The 20,529-nt window shown below is 34.9% G+C and overlaps 2 protein-coding genes across 2 annotated transcripts; both read left to right on the forward strand.

Annotated features, from left to right (window-relative positions):
* The first annotated feature begins 7,716 nt into the window (after nucleotides 1-7,716).
* Nucleotides 7,717-9,620, forward strand: RABA5A (RAB GTPase homolog A5A). The gene is made up of 2 exons (XM_078321022.1): nucleotides 7,717-8,241; nucleotides 9,036-9,620. Exons 1-2 carry the CDS (start codon nucleotides 7,884-7,886, stop codon nucleotides 9,365-9,367), a joined length of 690 nt encoding a protein of 229 aa, XP_078177148.1. The 5' UTR covers nucleotides 7,717-7,883; the 3' UTR covers nucleotides 9,368-9,620.
* A 2,325-nt stretch (nucleotides 9,621-11,945) lies between these two features.
* Nucleotides 11,946-14,330, forward strand: LOC144571834 (zinc finger BED domain-containing protein RICESLEEPER 3-like). Its single transcript, XM_078321213.1, has 2 exons — nucleotides 11,946-12,716; nucleotides 14,256-14,330. Exons 1-2 carry the CDS (start codon nucleotides 11,947-11,949, stop codon nucleotides 14,263-14,265), a joined length of 780 nt encoding a protein of 259 aa, XP_078177339.1. The 5' UTR covers nucleotide 11,946; the 3' UTR covers nucleotides 14,266-14,330.
* The last annotated feature ends 6,199 nt before the right edge of the window (nucleotides 14,331-20,529 follow it).

Genomic DNA, 20,529 nt, shown 5'->3' on the forward strand with positions numbered 1-20,529 from the left:
ATGATCTGAGTTCGAGTTGGCCCCAACTCGCTCATTTATAACTCGAGTTACATAAAGTTACATGGTATTGGTCACAATAAATCTCAAAATAATCAAACTCGAATCTCTAGACTGTTATTTGTGCTTTGAGATTAGTGCAAAATATGTTTGAACTTGTGTTGTAATACTATCATTAGTTAAACGAGTTGTGAGCAATGGCGAAACCAAGGGGGTGCGAGCAGGGGCCAGGCACCCCCCATAAAATCTGATTTGCTTAATTAAAATATTGTGCACCAAAGAAGTAATGTTCATGTGGCACCCCCCAAACTTATCAAATGAATGCCTCTTGATTCTGCCCCTGCTTGTGAGTCAACTCGAGTTGATAACGAGCTGAGTTCGAGTTGGCTCTACAACTCATTATTATCATCTCAACTTGAATTGGCTCGCTTGTTTATTAAACAAGCCGAGTTCGAGTTGAAAGTAACTCGCTCAAACTCAGCTCATTTAGAGCCCTACTTTCATCCAACCTCGTTGACACCCCTATAATAGGAATCCTTCATTAATTCTTCCTTCTCACTAAGAGGACCAGCTGCCATTACTTAAATCTGAAAAAGGCTAGTCTCACAATAAAATGTAGGATCAGCTTCACTAATTAGGTAATTAATACTCCTTGTAAACCTATAGTTAATTAACTCTCTGTTTGACACTTCACGTACCATGGTTATTGGGGTGTCAATGAAATGAGTAGTGTAAGTAAGAAAAAAAAGGTCGTTAATTTATCATGTAAGGATAAGAGTTATTTATTGTCCGTTATCGATAATTGATCAATATTAAATTACATATGATAATTTATTTATTTATACATATAACTATATAATTTTTTATTATTGTGATTAGATGGAATTATATAACATATATAAATATTGCTTATGTAGCATGATAAAGTTGATTTGTCCAAAATTTATATTATTTTATTTGATTAATAATTTATAATTTTAAAATAATGGGATAAAATATCATAATTTTAAGATTTTATGATATTAAAGTATCTCCATTAGTGCAAGAATTTGCAATTGCAAAACAATTATTAAAATAAATTTCAGTTCTTAATTGCATAACTTCCATAACCGTGCAATTGCAAATCCAATTTTTTTTCACTCCAAATCAATGAATTTAATGAAGTTTGACCGAAAGCTTGCCCTTTGACCAGAACTGAACACCTCCAAATCCAACATTAATGACTAAATCCAAAATCTATAACACCAAGAAAACAGAAACATGCGTAAATGACTATTAACTCATTATACTGTATAATGAACAGTAATCAACCAAGAAATTTTGGAATCGTGCTTAAACAAATAAATTGAAGAAGAAAAAAAGGGGAGGCCGAAATGCAGTAATACTGTTTTCATCATATAGAAGCACAGAATGTAAAATTGAAAATAAAATAATACTCATTAAGGTGCTTAAAAGTAGACTACAAGTAACAAAGAATCCTAAAATTATAACCATATAGCAACAGATCTCCAACAATTTTCTTCCCTGTTCGAACCAATGTGAAGAAGATTGAAGATGCCCATATCACTATCTTTCAAGTATGCAAATAGCAAGTATTCCCTGCCAGTGGCGTAGCCAGGATTTTAATCAGGGGTAGACAAAAAAACTCTACAAACAACGTTACCAGTTCCGCAACTTGCAATTATTCTTTCTCTATTGTTTTTTTTCTTAAATTATGAGAAAAATAAATACCAGAAAGAAGAAAGGAGTGTGGGAAAACACAATGTACTGGCTAGGATTTACGACAAAGCGCTAGAGCTGATCACAGACTGTAACGTAAATATCAAATGCCTAGAATTATAGTTTTGAAAATTGGAATCGATATTGGTAAGTCAATTATGGAATTGAAATCGGATGAATTAGTATAAATCGGCCAAATCGGATCAGTAACTCGTATTTTTTTTAAACAAGCTTGTTTTTATACTCATAAATAGAAAAATAATTATATAAAATTATTTTTCAAAAAAATTATGTTTTAACCTAAGAAGTTACACTTAGATAATCCTCTAATTTAATATCATTTACTTTTTTCCAAACAATTTTTTTCCTATTTATTATTTATTTAACTTTTCTTTTGATAAATTTGACTTGGTTGTATCTAATAGTGACCCTTTTTACCTATGCCTCCCATTCAAGAGTGTTCTATTGGTGCTTGAAACCTGTCCATTTACCCATGGAGCTCTAACAGCAATGAACCTTATTAGACACGCCACATAATTTATCCACTCAAATTCCTCTCTCCAGTCACATATATAGTTTTTTTAATGTTCTCTTTTTAAGGCCCAGAAAAGTCAAGCCAGAAGCCCATAATGGTCCCACTTGATCAGAATCACCTTCTTTGTTCGTTCAGTTCGTTCTTTTCTCTTTGAAACAATGGATCAACACCAGTAATGAAATATGGATGCGAGTTTTTTACAGGGGTTGGCAACAGATCTTCTCTGGAGTAGACAACGATTCTTATCTTGAATAGAAAAACGAGTCAATTCTATATAATCAATATAGTTTTTTAAAATCCAGGGGTAGGCAGTTGCCTACCCCTGGATCACTGTAGCTCCACCACTGTTCCCTGCTAAACAAAAACTAGAAATCAATTAAGACTTTACAAAATAAATTATAATCAGAAAATACAAGAATTTTTGCATAATTTTTTTTCAAATAAGACATGTGTTCCAAAAGGACAATTCTTCATCATTCTTTTAAAATTTCAAGGATCAAAATCTATTTTAATTTATCTTAGACAACTCAGCTCGAAAGATAAAATTTGCAGAAAGGTGCATATACATAATACATAATGGAATTCTTACTTTTAATTAAATCTACTGATCTAATTTTAATAATTTCAACTTAACCGAAATGCATTTTAATCGATTACATAACTTCCAACATTACATTACAAAGTTACCAAGAAATTTTTAGCTTGCAATTTTCATATTTTTCATATTATATTTTGGATATTGGATATTTACATCTAAAAGGGTATTCATATCTAAGAAATACTCAACTTAACTTACTACGGGATCAAGCATGTAAAACATAAAACAAAGTGCATAGAGTTTCATGAAATGAAAGACATGGTTATTCAAAAGTCAATAATCCTTAATTATGCCATAATAAGTTAGTCTTATTTACCTAACTGTTTACGAAGATATTTGGAGAAGCTGAAACCCAGCTAGCCGAACTGCTATTCTGATGGCACGTAGAATCCGAGCTGTTTTAATAATCACATCATTAGAACTAGTACATATATTTTAGCATACTTTACAAATAGTTTTAATAATCAACCTGACTGGTGTGCAACCAGACTGAATTGCTCCCCTATGTGGGCCCATTGTGAACAACACAACAGTTAAGCCCAAATTAACACTTGATTGCTCAATGTAGCTTTGTTAAATACAATATAATAATATTTTCAAATAGCAATGAAGACGAGATCTAAAATCAAGGATTACCTGAAGCCGACGTGCATGAGTCCTGAGCTGCTGAACTGCACCTGACCTGAAGGTATCGCAAGCCGCAAGCGTGACGCTCACAACATGCTGCACCTGACCTGAAGGTATTGCAAGCCATGCCATGCCATCCGTAAATATTAATTCTTACCTAACCGATCACCAGAAAAGCATTACAATATCCAGGATAGAGCATAGAGCAACTGTCGGATATATTGATAAGTGATGTCGTAATTCTTTATAACTTTAACTTGATTTGACAGCTGAATATCAGAAGTCTAAAAATAATACTAATTAAGGACTTGACTTTGATTCTTAATAATTTATTTTATTCAAATATACATAAGAAAATATAGTTAGATTGCTTCAATGATGTCAACTACATAAATATAACCATAATTCATGAAAAACATCAACAAAAAAAAGTTTATAACAAGATTGTGAAATATAAGAGAAGACGGTTTTGAATTTTGAAAATAAATAAAAATTACCGTGTAAATGACATATATTGAACAATCATAGATAATTTCAATGATCTTTGAATAATAAATAAAACCGTAATACATTAAAAAATAAACAAACACACACAATAAATAGTAAATGCATTTTAAAGTTATGGTCGTTGAGAAAGCATAGGTGCGTCATCGATGTTTTTACTGTTGGCTTTGGGAGCCCTCGACTTATCCGTTTGACTGGATTTGTAAAACATACATAAATTGCATTTTACAGTTTTTCTTCTTGAGACATTGTGCAGGTTCATGACAACTAAAGGGTCAATAAATACACATCGATGATGAATTAATGAACTGCAATACAACATCAATGATGTAGTCATGAAGCACAAGACATTGGATACCAAAAGCATTAACTCGAGATTAAGGATAATTAATCTGTAAAATTGATAAAATAAGCTTGATATTGACCTAAGTCAGGTCTACCGTTGCAATGGAATAAATAAATCATCAGTAAAGTCTGTGGCGCATAAAATCAGTTTTAGCATCACATAACGCTAAACAATCCAAAGGATTACCATTGGCGGAACCATTGCACTCCAAATCATTTAGATTACCATACCGTTGTAACGGTCCCTGTACTGTTGCAACGGTCAGCACCAATTACTTCATTTTTATTAGCTCTCTATAAATAGAAGTTATACCAAGGTTTGGATAATCACTCTAGTCACCCTCAACTTCAATATTTCGTATTTTACAGATCTAGAGAAAACCATCGTTAATTTCTATAATTTGAAAATTTAACTCTGTTCATGCTTTAGGTGTGCTATATCCTTCTCCCTCCTTAATAATAGCAGTTTTGGATTTTGTTTCGGTCCGCTGATGCTCTTCTCAGTTTCTCGATCTGACGTATATCGGCAAAAACAGATGCTCTTCTCACTTCTGAGTTTTGATCGAGTCTTTTATCAACCCTGTATATTATTTATGCGAAATTCTCTGAGATCTTCTGTGTCGTGAAATTATTGTCAAAGGTGTCATGGGTTAAATCGAGTAGAGACTAGAGAGTAACTGGGTCAAATGTGATTTCCTTTTCGGCTTTTCACATGACTACAGCAATCAAAGAGGTAGAGGGCACAGTAAGGATAAGGTGGCGGGGCCTACCTTTCGTCTGTATGTCTGTATGTCAGTATGGCTGGAAGCGACGGATTTTAAAGCAAATTTTATCATATCAATAGTTTTGTTAACTTTTTCATTGATTTTTAAGAAAATTATCATATCAATAGACAATAGTTGATCTCTATGTTTTGCTATAATATTCCATTCTAACACTCACACTTACAAAATAATAAGTAATTTAATAATTATATAATTTCAGTACGTCCTTCAAAAATTATAAAATATTAAATATTTTTCCCTCTAAAATCTACAATAAAAAATAACATATTATATCCTCCTAAATTACAATAACTCACGTATTTACTTAATTCATCATCTTTTCATTCTCAATCCATCATTTTATAAATTCATAATTTTCATTTTTATATAAGAATAAAATATAAATCGATGCACTTACCCATTGTACAAATCAAACATATCAGATCATAATTATAATTATTAGACAAATGTAACAATCATATGACAAAAATCGAACAAGCATATATATAACTATTATTTGTATTTGATATTGCAGGATATTGTACGATTTTGACTTCTTACTTCGATATACTTTTAGATAGCGCACGTATACTCAAAATTTGTCGAATGAAGGAGATCTGGAGGAGGATACCCTGATAGTGGCTTGAGGAAAATTAGAAAAGAGCAAAAATATTATCATAATTTGAGGAACTTATTCGATTGTAAGGGACTTCAACTCAACTTTTATTTAAATCTCGAATATACTCTTTTTTCAATGTTATATTCAACAAATAAACAAGTTGATTTCAAGAAAAGTGGATGGAAGGAATGAAAGCAAGAGCTATCAAGAGAAGATGAGTTTCGGAGACGAGAATAACGGGATCAAAGAGAAATTTGATACATTATTTGAGAATGAGAGGTGGAAAAAAGAGGAAGGGTAAATTGTTCTATATATTGATTATGTGTTTTATTATATATTTAAAATTATAAATTAATATGTAATATATATATATATATATATAGAGGAGGGATCAAGTTACAACACTTGAAAGTTACAACAAAGTTACAACATCATTTTTTTTCATTTTCAAAGTCCAAATCATCGATCCAAACCGTTAGATATTCAATCTATATTAAAATGTGCTTGTAGACCAAATTTTATATTTTTTGAAATTTTTTTGCTATTTATTAAGATGGGTACAAAATCGCTGTTTTTATTAAAATTCTGCACCATTAAAAACAGCAATTTTGTACCCATCTTAATAAATAGCAAAAAAATTTCAAAAAATGTAAAATTTGGTCTGTAAGCACATTTTAATATAGATTGAATATCTAACGGTTTGGATCGACGATTTGGACTTTGAAAATGAAAAAAAATGATGTTGTAACTTGATCCCTCCTCATATATATATATATTTTATATATATATGCAGAACTGTAAAATTGTGAGAGAAAATCGAACTCAAAATATTGAGTAATCAATAGTTTTAGAATTTTTTTCTAGCTTGCTATAGTACCCATACTTTCTTTAAAATATTTTAATATATATATTAAAATTATATTTAATAAAAACGTAGATCATTGAAATTTAAAATGATAAATATATTATTATAAATTTTAAAGAAAATTTTAATATTTTGTGTAATATTTAATTAGTAAATAGTTAAATCTCGGCGTAAAAGCCCTCAATATTTTTTTGCACCCACTCAAGGCCGTGATTTTTATTGATAGGAAAATATTAAAAACGAGAATGGGTCTGTAGAAATTTTAAAAACAGGAAGGGATACGTGGCCCATGGCGTCCCTGAGGGACGCCATGCCAATCTCCAGTCCGTCAGAAAAAAAAAAAAAAAAAAAATCTGGACATGGGACGGCATGCCATATATTCATCCCATGGGACGCCATGAGTTGTATTCATCCCTGGGACGCCATGCCAAGATTAGGATTCAAATCTTAAAAAAAAAAAAAAAAAAAAAAAAAAAAAAAAAATTATTAAATAATAGGGACGCCATGGCATACCCAATTCCATATACAAGCCTCACAAAAGCTCTTTTTTCAGCTGAAAATTGCTAAGTAAAGCTTCGTTTTCATTTTTTTTTTCTACGGACCCAAGCATTGGCATGGCATCCTAGTTTTCCGAAATTGTTTTTTTTTTTTTTTCCCCATTGAACCAGACATTGCCATGGCATCCCATGGCTTTTTAATTTTTTTTTTTTTTCCGTCGGACTGGAGTTTGGTATGGCGTCCCTAAGGGACGCCATGGGCCGCGTACTCCTTCCTGTTTTTCAAATTTCTACGAATCCATTCTTGTTTTTAATATTTTGTTTTTAAATTTTCCTATGAATAAAAATCACGGCACTCAAGGTAGTAGACACGTGTCACCTTTATGCGAAAATGGTTTACTGGACTTTCTGTGACAATGTATATATAGATGTTGAAAATCAACGGATGTACTTGCATCAAAATTGGAGAGCGATATATTGAGGAACGGCATTCCTATCAGTTAAGTTGAGGAATCTCTGAATTATTTATCAGAAAACTCCCCACTGAAAACCCATAAATTTAATCAATCGTTTTTTACTGATTTGTCTGTAACCTTGTAATTTGTTTAATTAAATTCTATTAAAAAAAAGTCTGCTGATTGTTCTCATTCAATTCCAGAGGGAAGAGAAGAGGAAGCGCACAGTAATAACAGACCCGTCGTCACGAAGCGGAAGAAAACCGTACACCGCACCCCCACGAAAACAGCAAAAAAACAACATAATTAAAAAAAAAAACAAAAACAAAAGAAAAAAAAAAAGTAAAAAGAAACAAGAATGGCGAGCGAGGGGGAGGAGGAGAGCTCGCAGTCGGAGAGTGGGAGCCAGGATTACCTGTTCAAGATCGTGATGATCGGAGACTCGTCGGTGGGGAAGTCGAACCTGCTGGCGCGGTTTGCTCGCAACGAGTTCTACCCCAATTCCAAGTCGACCATCGGCGTTGAGTTCCAGACTCAGAAGCTCCTCATCGACGGCAAGGAGGTCAAGGCCCAGATCTGGGACACCGCCGGCCAGGAACGCTTCCGAGCTGTTACCTCCGCCTATTATCGGGGCGCTGTCGGTGCTCTCCTCGTTTACGACATCAGCCGCCGCACCACCTTCGACAGCGTCGGCCGCTGGCTCAATGAGCTCCACAGTACCCTTCGCTTCCCTCCCTCTCTCCCCTCTCTTTTATTGTTTTAGTTATTTTTATCAATTTTGCGGGGGAGGGGTCTGGATCTGATTAGATGAGAGTCACAATTGGCAAATCCATTGGTGCATTGCTGAACCTGATTATGCCGGGAGGTCTGAAGGGTTGAACTGAAATATTGGTAGGCTGTATTGCTCAATGCTGCTTGATGATAAAAACCAAACTACATTTGGATTAGGGCGTTTTAGATATATGAATTAGAAACATATATGTAATAATTAATCACTGGGGGTGTAAACTAGCCTTTTGGTTTTTACCTTTTGTAAATAGGGAGGGGTTGATTTGGTTAAAGATTACTGTACGAGGCTTTCTGTCTTGGTGCAAATTACTTTTAACAAAGCCACAAAAGAAGGATACCAGATCTGAGGATTTCCTAGTTCAATTTAATCAACAGGCCACAAAATGATTCTGGAAATTACAATAAAGTCTTTGAGTCTTATATGCAATGCAGCTCCACATTCTCACCCTACTCATTTTATCCTGGAAATCACTGTACCACAATTGCAATTCTGGAACAATGTTATGAAAATGTATCATTTACCAGTTGGTTTGTTCCTGTAATACTGTTGGTTAGCTCTTTTGTAAACTGGTCTTGTACTTTTTCAATTCTCTTTACATGTTAAACACGGTAAGTATGCACGTCACACATATAAAGTGTCTTCAGAAACGATGATTGTAAAACAGAGTTAACCCAAAACAATCACAATTTCACATTCTGACATTGGTTTTTGATGCAACAGCGCATTCTGACATGAATGTGGTGACTATCCTGGTGGGCAACAAGAGCGACCTAAAAGACATCAGAGAAGTCCCCACGTCTGAGGGAAAGGCTCTTGCCGAGGCACAAGGCCTCTTCTTCATGGAGACGTCCGCACTCGACTCATCTAATGTGACCGAAGCCTTCTATACAGTGGTTAGGGAAATATATAGTATTCTCAGCCGAAAAGTTTTTCAGTCCCAAGAACAGAGGAAAGGTGAACTGGCGTCTCTGAGCAACGGCAAGACGGTGGTGATCCAAGGTCAACCTGACGAGCCAGAAAGTGTGACCAAGGGTGGATGCTGTTCCTCGTAGTGCATTGTTAATATTTTATTTTTGTTATTTTTTTTCGGCGTTTTCTTTTTTGGATTGGGTAAGTAGAATGATACTCATGTTGTAGTGGCAGTTTCTTTTTGTAAAGGGATGTGTGTTGCGTTAGGTTCTTTTGATTTTGATCACATAATCACGATGATATCTTGGTCTCTGGTATCTCCTCACTGCATTTTGTGCATCCTTGATATTTAGTCGTTCCAGGTTTATTGAGGTTGGTGTAAATTCTATTTTGTTACTTTCTTTCGGTTATGCGGCAGAGAAGCCGATCTGTCTTGTGAATTTGCAGGAGTTTGTATAATTGAATAGGTTCCAGAAAACTTCATAGTTGTCATGTAATTTTTTATGTTGTCAAAGTAAAAACAATGGATTTGGCTAATATGCTATGGGTTGCATAGAGGCCTTCCGTGCTACGGTTTAATATTCGAGTTTTCAAAATTCTAACAGTCGATCCGAACCGTTCATCTTGTTCTCCATATTAATATGTGTTTGGAGACCAAATTTTACATTTTTTGGAAATTTTTTACTATTTTTTTAGATTTATTGAATATCGCTGTTTTTTATGGTCCAGATTTGTCTGAAAAGCAACGATTTTCAATAAATCTAAAAAAATAGTAAAAAATTTCAAAAATATGTAAAATTTGGTCTCCAAACACATATTAATATGGAGAACAAGATGAACGGTTCGGATCGACCGTTAGGATTTTAAAAATTCGAATATTAAGCCGTAGCACAGGAGACCTCTATGCAACCCATAGCACCGTAACCAAGTCCAAAAACAATAATCAACTCCGAAGCTAAGACATAATAAACTTATTACTCTAATATGAGCAAATGCATTTATAAGATTTACATTTTTCACCATTTTCAATATTTGCGGGTTTTGAGAAATTTGGGCCAGGTCCAGAAATAAGGATTAAGCAGTCTTTATATGGAACTTCTCCGTTTAGAAATTGAAATTGAGTCACCAGTTTCCTTGGGCAATGAGTAGGGATGGCAAAAAAGCCCATTCGGCCCGACGGCCCGGTCATACCTGCCTGGCCCGCCCATTACCTGGTCGGCCCGGCACTGTGATGGGCCAGGTAGGGTCAGGCATAGAGACAGGCCAGGCCAGGGTTGGGATTTTATCATAGCCCAAAGGCTACCTGATGGGCCTCTCTTTTTATAATATATGTGACTTCTAAAATATTTAGCGCAGCCCAACCCAATTCCAAAAATTAGAAATTTTATGTCTCCCCGTCTCTAAACTCTGAGTATGACCTAAACCTAGCCGCTATTTCTCTCTTTCTAAAAATCAAAAACCATCTCATTCACCAGTTCCCACCTGCGCGGCTGCGCCTTCCTCTGAGACTCCAAGTTCCGAAAATCAAAAACTGCCGATCTGCGCCTTTCTCCGACAAGCTTCACCACCGATCTTCTTATTTACTTCCGAGAGCCACCGATCTGCCCCGCCTCCAGTCATGCCCAATCCCGACTAACTACTCCGCCTCAGCCACACTAGCAGTCGCCGGATAATAGGTGTGCTTTTTGTTTCTTTTTCTTTTGTTTTCAATTTTATGAATTTTCCTCCTGTTATTGTGTTTTCCTCTTCACTGAGGTTGTCAGATATGAAGGATGGGTTTTTTTACAAGGAGCCCCTCCACTCTTTCTTTGGTTCACATATCGACCAGAAGGATAGTTGTTTTTAGTGTAGGGGTATTTAGGAATTTCAGTGGTGTTTTTTAAATTTCATAACTTATGCTTTTATTTATTTCCCTTTGAAAGATTCTGTAATTGAAAAATTAGATGAAGCAATAGAAGATACTTTTTAATATTGCTTTGGTATGTACCAGTTAATACTGGTACGCAACTGTTTGGTCATATGCAAATGTTTGTTATGTATCAGTTAGTATGTTCTTTAGTTCAATTCTCTTTTTTTTTTTCTTTTTTTTTTCATAGATAAAGGAGTCTCTGATCTGTAACATCTGTTATTAGATCTTTATATGATGTGCATTGAGCATGTAGAATAAGTAATTTTAGAAGCTAATTCATGATTTTTATAATCCTTCTTCTAGTAAGTTTCATTTCTTTTTATTTTCATCACTTAATTAGTTAAGTTTCATTGCCTTTTATTTTCACCACTTAATTAGTTAGTAAGAATAGCATCTGCACTTCTTAGTAATAAAAATTTATAGAATTTTGATAACTATAGGGGCTTAACTGAATGCTTCCTGACATATTCTTGTCAGATCCAGTTCCTACTAATGAACAATAAAAATTGATAAAAAGACAAGGATATGAATCCCTTAATATAGTTCATCTTTTTTATAAAAAATAATAGCTTTTGTTCTTTCCCATTTTCAACAGTCTTGCTGTTCATTGATTAGGAGAATGCCCTTTATTTCCATGATGTGTCCAGATGTTTAAGAGAATGCCCTTTAATCAGATTGTATCCTGCCTTGTGTAATCATGGTGCATATCTGAAATTTTTTAGGTTGTTGCTCATCAGTTCTTTTATTATTATTTAGTCTAATTTAATTACACATAATATAATCTGATTAAATACTCTTATTTTAGTAGGTAAAATGGCAACCCCACAAGAACAAGAGGCACCGGATATTGTAATGGCAACCATGCAAGAACCCACTGATCAAGAGGACGCAAACACTTCCCCTAGAGAGGGCTCTGCTGCAACACCCGTAGCAAGTGTCGGGACAAATGCGACACCGACAACAAGTGAGACACCGACCTCAAGTGCCCCTAATCAGCCTACTGTTGTGGACACATCTAGGCTAAAATCTGATGTGTGGGGGCATATGACAAAGAAGTGTATTGATGGAAAATACAAGGCGGTATGTAATTATTGTGGTGACAAACTTGCAGCAAACTCAAATAGTGGTACACGACACCTCAAATTCCACATAGAATCTTGTTTAAGAAAAAAACAGCAAACATTCCCAGTAGCTTTCCAAAAAATGTTAGTTACTAAAAAACTAGAGGGGAAAACTACCATAGCAAATTACACTTTTGATCAAGAAGCATGTAGAAGAACACTTGTGGAGATGGTAGTGTTGCACGAGCACCCTCTCTCAATTGTTGACCAAGTGGGATTCAAGGCTTTTGTCAACACCTTGCAGCCATTATTCAATTGTCCAACCCGTAATACTGTGAGAAGCGATGTTTTAAAACTATACAAGGAACGAATGAAGAAGACTATGGCCTTATTGGAGAGCAATCAAGGGAGAGTGGCTATTACAACCGACATGTGGACGGCAGACAATCAAAAGAAGTCCTATATGGCGGTGACGGCACATTTTGTAGATGATTCATGGAATCTACAACAACGATTATTAAGGTACTGAAATTAAGTGCTTTTAAATTTGTTGAATTCGCTGCTGAATTGTTAGGTGCTGAATTAGCTATTGAATTATTAGGTGCTGAATTAGTTATTGAATTATTAGGTGCTGAATTGTTAGGTGCTAAATTAGCTATTGAATTGTTAGGTGCTGAATTGTTATGCATAGTTAGGTGCTGAATTTATGTGCTGAAATTTAATTGTAGGTTCCAACACTTACCTTCTCCCCACACCATAGATGTACTTGCGGAACAATTGATGAATGTTTTTTTAGATTGGAATATAGATAGTAAATTGTCTACAATAACTGTAGATAATTGTAGTACTAATGATGGAGTTATTGAAAGTTTAGTCCATAAACTAGACGTTCAACAGCTCTTGCTAGGTGGGTCAGTTTTGCACATGCGTTGTTGCGCACATATCTTGAACTTAATCGTAAAGGATGGGTTAGATGTAATTACTCCAAGTTTAGAAAAAATCCGTGCTAGTTGTGTATATTGGTCCTCTACTCCTAAAAAAATTGAAAAATTTGAAGAGGCGACGCGGCAATTGCGTATTATCAATACCAAAAAATTGTGTTATGATGTGAAAACACGATGGAATTCAACCTATAATATGTTACAAATAGCTTTAACATATAAGGATGTTTTCTCTCGTGTGAAAATACGTGATACGCAATACAAAACCGTGCCTTCTGAGGCTGATTGGGAGAATGCCAAGAATATTAGTGAAAAATTAAAGATTTTTTATACTACAACAGAATTATTTTCGGGGACAAAATACACAACAGCCAACCATTATTTTCCAAACATTTGTGAAATAAGATTAGCTTTGCGAACTTGGTTGCAAGATACTAACCCAACTATTGCGAATATGGCATCAAGAATGATTGAGAAATTTGATAAATATTGGAGTAACATACACGTTATCATGGGTGTTGCCGCACTTTTGGATCCAAGGTGTAAGATGGCTGTCATAATCTATTACTATAAGTTAATTTATGGTAATGATTTTGAGAGCGAAGTTGGAAAAGTTGTTGAAATGAGCCGTCAATTGTTTCGCGAGTATCAAAGAAGAGTTGAGAAACCCCAAGATGAGGAACCACAAATGGAAGGGAAACAAGGTGGCGACCTCCCAATTGGTTTTCAGAGATTTGCCCACACTATGAAGAAAATAAAATTTGATAATACCACAGAGTTGGAACTTTACTTGGAAGAAGCATTGCTTCCAAGTGGGCCAGCATCCTTTGACGTGCTAGCTTGGTGGAAGTCTAATGGAAACAAATTTCCAACTTTGGGAACAATTGCTAAAGACATACGCGATACCTGTTTCAACTGTTGCCTCTGAATCAGCTTTTAGTATGGGCGGGCGAATAGTTAGTCGACAAAGAAATAGACTTCATCCTTCACTTGTTGAAGCTCTAGCATGTGCACAAAATTGGTTAAGGACTGAATTTGAAGGTATAAATATTGTAGTTTCATTTTGTAGTATTTTAATTATATATGTTCGTATTTTAACTCTTAGTCGTTGTTTTTTCAGATCTGAGTAATGGTAATCCATTTAAGACATATTGTGATGATTTAGATGAAGGTGAAGATGGATGTGAAAATGCAACCGAAAGTGAGAGCTTGGCTACGGATAGTAATGTTGTGGTATATATTTTTCTCTATTTTTTGTATAGTATGATTTTGTAATTTTATAATGGATTATCAATTGATCAATTGCAGGTAGAGGCTATCAGCTCTTGAAGTGAAGGTATCTGTTTTTGCTGCTGAATTAGTTGCTGAATTGGCTGTTATATTGGCTGCTATATTTGCTATATTTGCTATATTTGCTATATTTTGTAATTTGAATGTTATATTTGCTGAATTAGCTGTTATTGGTTGTTATATTTGCTATATTTGTTATATTTGCTGAATTGGGTGTTATATTTGCTATATATTTGTTGAATTAGGTGTTATATTTGCTAAATTGGGTGTTATATTTGCTATATTTGCTGAATTGGCTGTTAAATTTGCTGAATTGGCTGTTATAATCGATTGTTAAATTGCTGTTGTGAATATTTGAATGTTAAATTGTTGTTGGGGATATTTGGGGATATTAAATGAGACCAGGCATGGTTGGGCCAGGTCGGGTAAGGCAGCCCATGGGCTATGGCAGAGAACAGGTATGGTCGGGCCAGGCCGGGTAAGGCAGCCCATGGGCTGCGGCAGGCAGGCACAGGCAGGTGCAGGTTTGCAGAAAATGCCCACAGGCAGGCCGGGTATCAATTTCTAGGCCCATTATAATGGGCCAGGCAGGTCAGGTATAGAATTTTATCAGGCAGGCCGGGTATGGGATTGGTAAAATACCTGTGGGCTCGGCCCATTGCCATCCCTAGCAATGAGCGAGTTTATCCCTGGGCTGGTTGTCATAAATCCTAGTTTATGAATAATAAATCGTAGTGTTCGAATGACATTAACAGAAACCGAAATGGTCATAATTTTTTACCATCTAAAACCCTGTTGCTCATGTCTAAGGCGCAAAATATCTAATTGATGGTTATATTGTTATATATGTTGTAAAATAAATATAAGAAAAAGAATGTATAAGATGGCTATTTTTCATTTATAAGCTTTTCTTTTTAATATCTCTTTTACATGAGAGGGAGAGAAGAATATATAGAGAAATAAAATAACAATCGTAGAAACAATCTTCTAAGAAAATAAGGAAACAATCTTATGAACATCCACATAAATCATAATTAATTTGATTTACAACACTTCTCCTTGGATGTTCATTATTCATTATACGTTGTTAATATGATACTTCAGGATCGATATTAACATGATATTTCAGGATCAACATGATGTTTCAAGATCATGTACTGCCTCATTAAAAACCTTACCAAGAAAAACCCATTGGGATAAAAACTCGGTTAAGGGAAAAAGAGTATAGTGCGTATAATGCTTCCCCTCATTTTGATATTATTGAATATTCTTCAATCGATGTAGACCTATCTTCTTTGTGAGTTGTACAAAAATTTTTGTCAGTAAAATTTTTGTGAATAGGTCTACCAGATTGTCGATTGATCGGACTTAACAAACATCTATTATGCCTTCCTATTGTAGGTCATGTGTCGAAAAGAACTTTGATACGATATGTTTAGTTCGGTCTCCTTTGATATATCATTCTTTGATTTGTGCAATGCATGCCGCATTATCTTCATGTTCAGCGTGATTTGAAGATGTAGCCGTAAGAGTTTGTTTTGTCGATCGCCATGAAATTGTAGCTCCACAATAGGTGAATACATATCCCGATTGGGATCGTGCTTTATGTGGATCCGACAAATATCCAGCATCTGCATATCCAATTAAATTGGATTTTCTATCATTTTGATAGTATAACCCCATATCTCTTGTTCCGTAGAGATACCGAAATACTTGTTTACTTCCATTCCAATGTCTTCTGGTTGGTTTGGAATTATATCTCGCTAACACATTTACTGCAAATGCGATATCGGGTCTTGTATTATTTGCAAGATATAATAATGCCCCAATTGCGCTTAAGTATGGTACTTCAGGACCAAGCACTTTTTCATTATTTTCTTGCGGGCGAAAGAAATCATTTTATGTATTTAGCGATCGTACGACCATTGGTGTGCTTAAAGGATGAGCTTTATCCACATTAAATCTTTTTAATACTTTTCCAACATAATTTGATTGATGGATAAATATTCCATTCTTTAGATGTTCGATCTGCAGGCCGAGACAAAATTTTGTTACACTAAGGTCTTTCATCTCAAACTCATTCTTCAACAATTTTGCAGTATTCTCAATCTCTTCAGGAGATCCAATAATGTTTAAATCATCAACATACACTGCAATGATTGTAAAACCTATATTTGATCTTTTAATATAAACACACGGACTAATTATATTATTTTTATATCCTTCTTTTAGAAGGTACTCACTCAGTCGATTATACCACATTCAACCTGATTGTTTTAGTCCGTATAAAGATCTTCTTAATTTTATAGAGTACATCTCTCTAGGTTTTGACTTATATGCTTCAGGCATTTTCAATCATTCAGGGATTTTCATGTATATGTCACTGTCAAGTGAACCATATAAATATGTTGTTACAACATCCATAAGTCGCATTTTTAGATTTTCTGTAACTGTGAGACTTATTAGAAACCTGAGAGTTATCGCATCAACTACATGTGAATACGTTTCTTCATAATCGACTCCAAGTCTTTGTGTAAATCCTTGCGCCACTAGTCTTGCTTTATATCTCACAATCTCATTTTTCTCATTTCTTTTTATGACAAATACTCATTTGTAACCTATAGGGTTAACATCTTTGGGCGTTTGGACTACAGGTCTAAATACTTGTCGTTTGTCTAATGAACTTAATTCTGCTTGTATGACATCTTTCCATTTAGGCCAATCATTTCTATGTCTACACTCTTCTAGAGTTTTTGGCACATTATCTTCTTCGTTTATAACATTGCTTGCTATAGCGAATGCAAAGATTTCATCAACATGTGTTGCATTTTTATTTAATATAGTACTATTTATTACATAATTTATAGAAATCTCATAATCATTTGGTACTTGAGTTTCTTCTGGAATTTCATCAACCTCTTCTGCGATTTTATTGATTTCTTCAGAAGTTTTACCATTAATCTCTTCTGGAATTTTATCTACTTCTTCAGGAATTTTACTATCAATCTCTTTTGGAGTTTTATTGACTTCTTCATGAGTTTTACCATCAACCTCTTATGGGATTGGACCAACTGCTTTATTCTACTCTTTCTTTTTACGTGGATTTATATCCTTAGAACCAAGTGGTCTTTCACGTTTTCTACGCACATTAGATTCGTTAGATATTTTGTAATGTCAATTTGAGCAGGTGCATTTATAGTGGAATATGTGATTTAGTAACTCTATTCGTATCTGTGAATGCATCAGGTAATTCATTTGCAATTCTTTGCAAATTTATGATCTTTTGAACTTTGAGTTCACATTAACCACTTCGGGGATCAAGATAAGATAACGATGAATTCTAAGTTACTTGTGATATCACCTTATTAGACCTATTATTTCGACTTGCTTCCATACAAAAAATCTATGTTTTGAACCAACAAATAGTACATTTTACATTGAATATCCATAGAATGTGGTACTGCTATGTTTTGGTTCTTACTTTGCAGGAATTAGGCGAAATCGGGCAGAATCAGGCAAATGGCAGACTTCAGGAAGATCTGATGCGAGTTGCATCACCCATGATGCGGGTCGCATCAAAGTCCAAAGCGACCTGCGATGCGACCCTCACTCCTCACTTGAAGACCGGATGATGCGAGTCGCATCCACCTGAGGCGAGTCGCATCACGTGTTGTCGCCCAATTCAAATTGAACCCGATAAGCCCCAAGTCAGATCCGTTGCCTATAAAAGCAGGTCCTATGCCAGAATTTCGGGAGCTTTTTCCCCCTTTACATTCCAGATCACTTAGAGAGCAGAGATCAAGAGAGAAGAGGGAGATTGGAGTTTGCTTGAAGAAGAAGAGAAGAGAAGATTGCAAGATCCTCTCCAATCCACCTTGGATCTTCGAGCTTCATCATGATCTGCCTATTCTCCCTCTCTTTTATGCGTTCTTTTACCATGTTTGTGTAGAACTTTAGTTCCTAGGGTTAGGATGTAGTCTCTAAACTTTGTCTTTGAGTTCCATGTTGTTTTGATCTAAGTTTGAACTTGTGTGATTCTTTGTTTGAGTATTCATTGATTGCTTGATTTTGATTGCTTGATTGATTCTTGATTGTCTACTGTTAGATGTCTATAGCATCTCTTCTAGTAATTTGACATTGATGTTTCTTGCAATTGTGATTGAGTATGTGAGGTAGATCTAAGATCAATAGTAGCCGAGAGGTGAACTTTCCATTATCGAAAGGTTATGGATACTTCTAGCAAACCAGACAATCAATTTAGGTTAGATACCAGTAGGTGAGAGCTACAGGTTGAAGCCTCGCACAAGAAATCAACTTAGATATGAACATATGTCAGCTCAGCTCGAGGGCTAAGCGACCCTCATCAGAGATGATGCGAGTCGCATCATACGGGTCGCATCAGAGATGATGCGAGTCGGATGATAAGTCCAGAGAGGGCAAAGTTTGGGATGAAACCTGAAACCCTGGGAATGTCTTTTATCATTGTTCAAAACCAAAACCTTTAATTGCTTTCATTTACTGTCAATTGAATCGTCACTTGAAGTTAGGAAATATAAACAAACCAAACCCAATTCTTTACACTTCTAGTACCTAACTCAGATTAGTAAGAATTTAGAGTCGAATTATACCGTCCCTGAGGATCGATACCTTATTATACTATACGGATAGGATTGTGCACTTGCAGTCTTAGACGAGAGTTGATTCAAGGTTTAAACTGGTACAACTAGCTGTACTTGAGACTTTGTAGCATACTTTTATGCAAACAACTTGTTTATCCAGCTTTTGTTTTTCTTTCCCTAAATTTGGGAATATTGATTCATTAAAATGACAATCAGCAAATCTTGCTGTAAAAACATCTCTTGTTAATAGTTCTAAATATTTAATAATAAAAAGAGAGTTAAAACCAATATAAATTTCCAATCTTCTTTGAGGTCTCATTTTTGTGCGTTGTGGAGGAGAAATTGAAACATATACTGCACAACCAAATACCTTTAGATGGGACAAATTTGGTTCTCTTCCAGAGACTGTTGTTTGAGCAATAATTTTTTTCGTCTATTTGACTAATTTGCAAAACATATAATTATTGAATTTTATGATTTCTTCTATTTAGAATTATGTAGATTCAAGCCGAATTGGAATTGCAATGTAGAATGCTTGAACTGAAGAAATCATGAAAATATTTATCAAGAATTTAATTTGTAATATTTTAAAGTTGGTAAAGTATTTTTGATGTTGTTTCAACAGGATAAAAACGTTTGTAACATTTGTAAAACGTTATAACGATTATATCTTAAGAAAATGCTGTGAAACAACTCGATTAAAGTAAAAAAACATCAAAAACGTTGCTGTAACATTTTAAAAATTTATAACGTTTTCTGTAACGTTTTAAAAAGTTATAACGTTTGTGGAAAAAGTTATAAGGTTTGTGAAAAAAGTTGTAACGTTTTAAAAAGTTGGTAACGTTTTAATTAATTTTCACACTTCAGAAATTCCTGATTTTGATCAAGTTTTTACAGTGCAAAACGTTATGTAACGTTTTACTAAGCTTTCAGACAATTTGAAAACTTAAAATCGCAAAGGAAAAATGTTGTAACGTTTTAGCTCAATTAGCTCATTTTTTAGTTGACTCTATAAATAGGGGATTGGGGTCTCTTCTCAACTCTAACCTAGCCGTCCCTAATTGCAAAAGAGGCGATTTTCTATGAGCTTGGTTCCACCATTGTTGATTGAGCTTAAAACTTCAATATCTCTCAAACAACCTCAAATCTACTTCACTAATCTCAAGTTAGATTAGGTTAGAGTGATCTATTGAGTGTTTCTCTTATTCATTTAGACTTTGAGACTTCGTTCTCACCTCGAGTAGCTCGTATGACTTCCCTTGGTTGTAAAGGCTCGCCGGCGCTCATCTCAAGTAGCTTGTGTGACTTCCTTTGGTTGTAAGGGCTCGCCGGTGCTCATCTTTTGTTGGCCGTGTGACTTTCCTTTGTTGTAAGGGCTCGCCGGTTCACAAGTTGTAATCATTTCTTATTGGGTAATAGAAAAGCGCACCACTTGAGGTTGCGAAGCCCTGGAGACGTAGGCCTTTGTTTTGTCGAACTCCGTTA

The sequence above is a fragment of the Carex rostrata genome, chromosome 19 (genome assembly GCF_964058835.1).
Source record: "Carex rostrata chromosome 19, lpCarRost1.2, whole genome shotgun sequence".
Classification (NCBI taxonomy): domain Eukaryota; kingdom Viridiplantae; phylum Streptophyta; class Magnoliopsida; order Poales; family Cyperaceae; genus Carex; species Carex rostrata.

Coding starts and splice junctions, on each gene's coding strand:
- RABA5A (XM_078321022.1), top strand. CDS start 7,884: ATGGCGAGCGAGGGGGAGGAGGAGAGCTCGCAGTCGGAGAGTGGGAGC. Junction 8,242..9,035: donor CTGGCTCAATGAGCTCCACA/GTACCCTTCGCT, acceptor TTGATGCAACAG/CGCATTCTGACATGAATGTG.
- LOC144571834 (XM_078321213.1), top strand. CDS start 11,947: ATGGCAACCCCACAAGAACAAGAGGCACCGGATATTGTAATGGCAACC.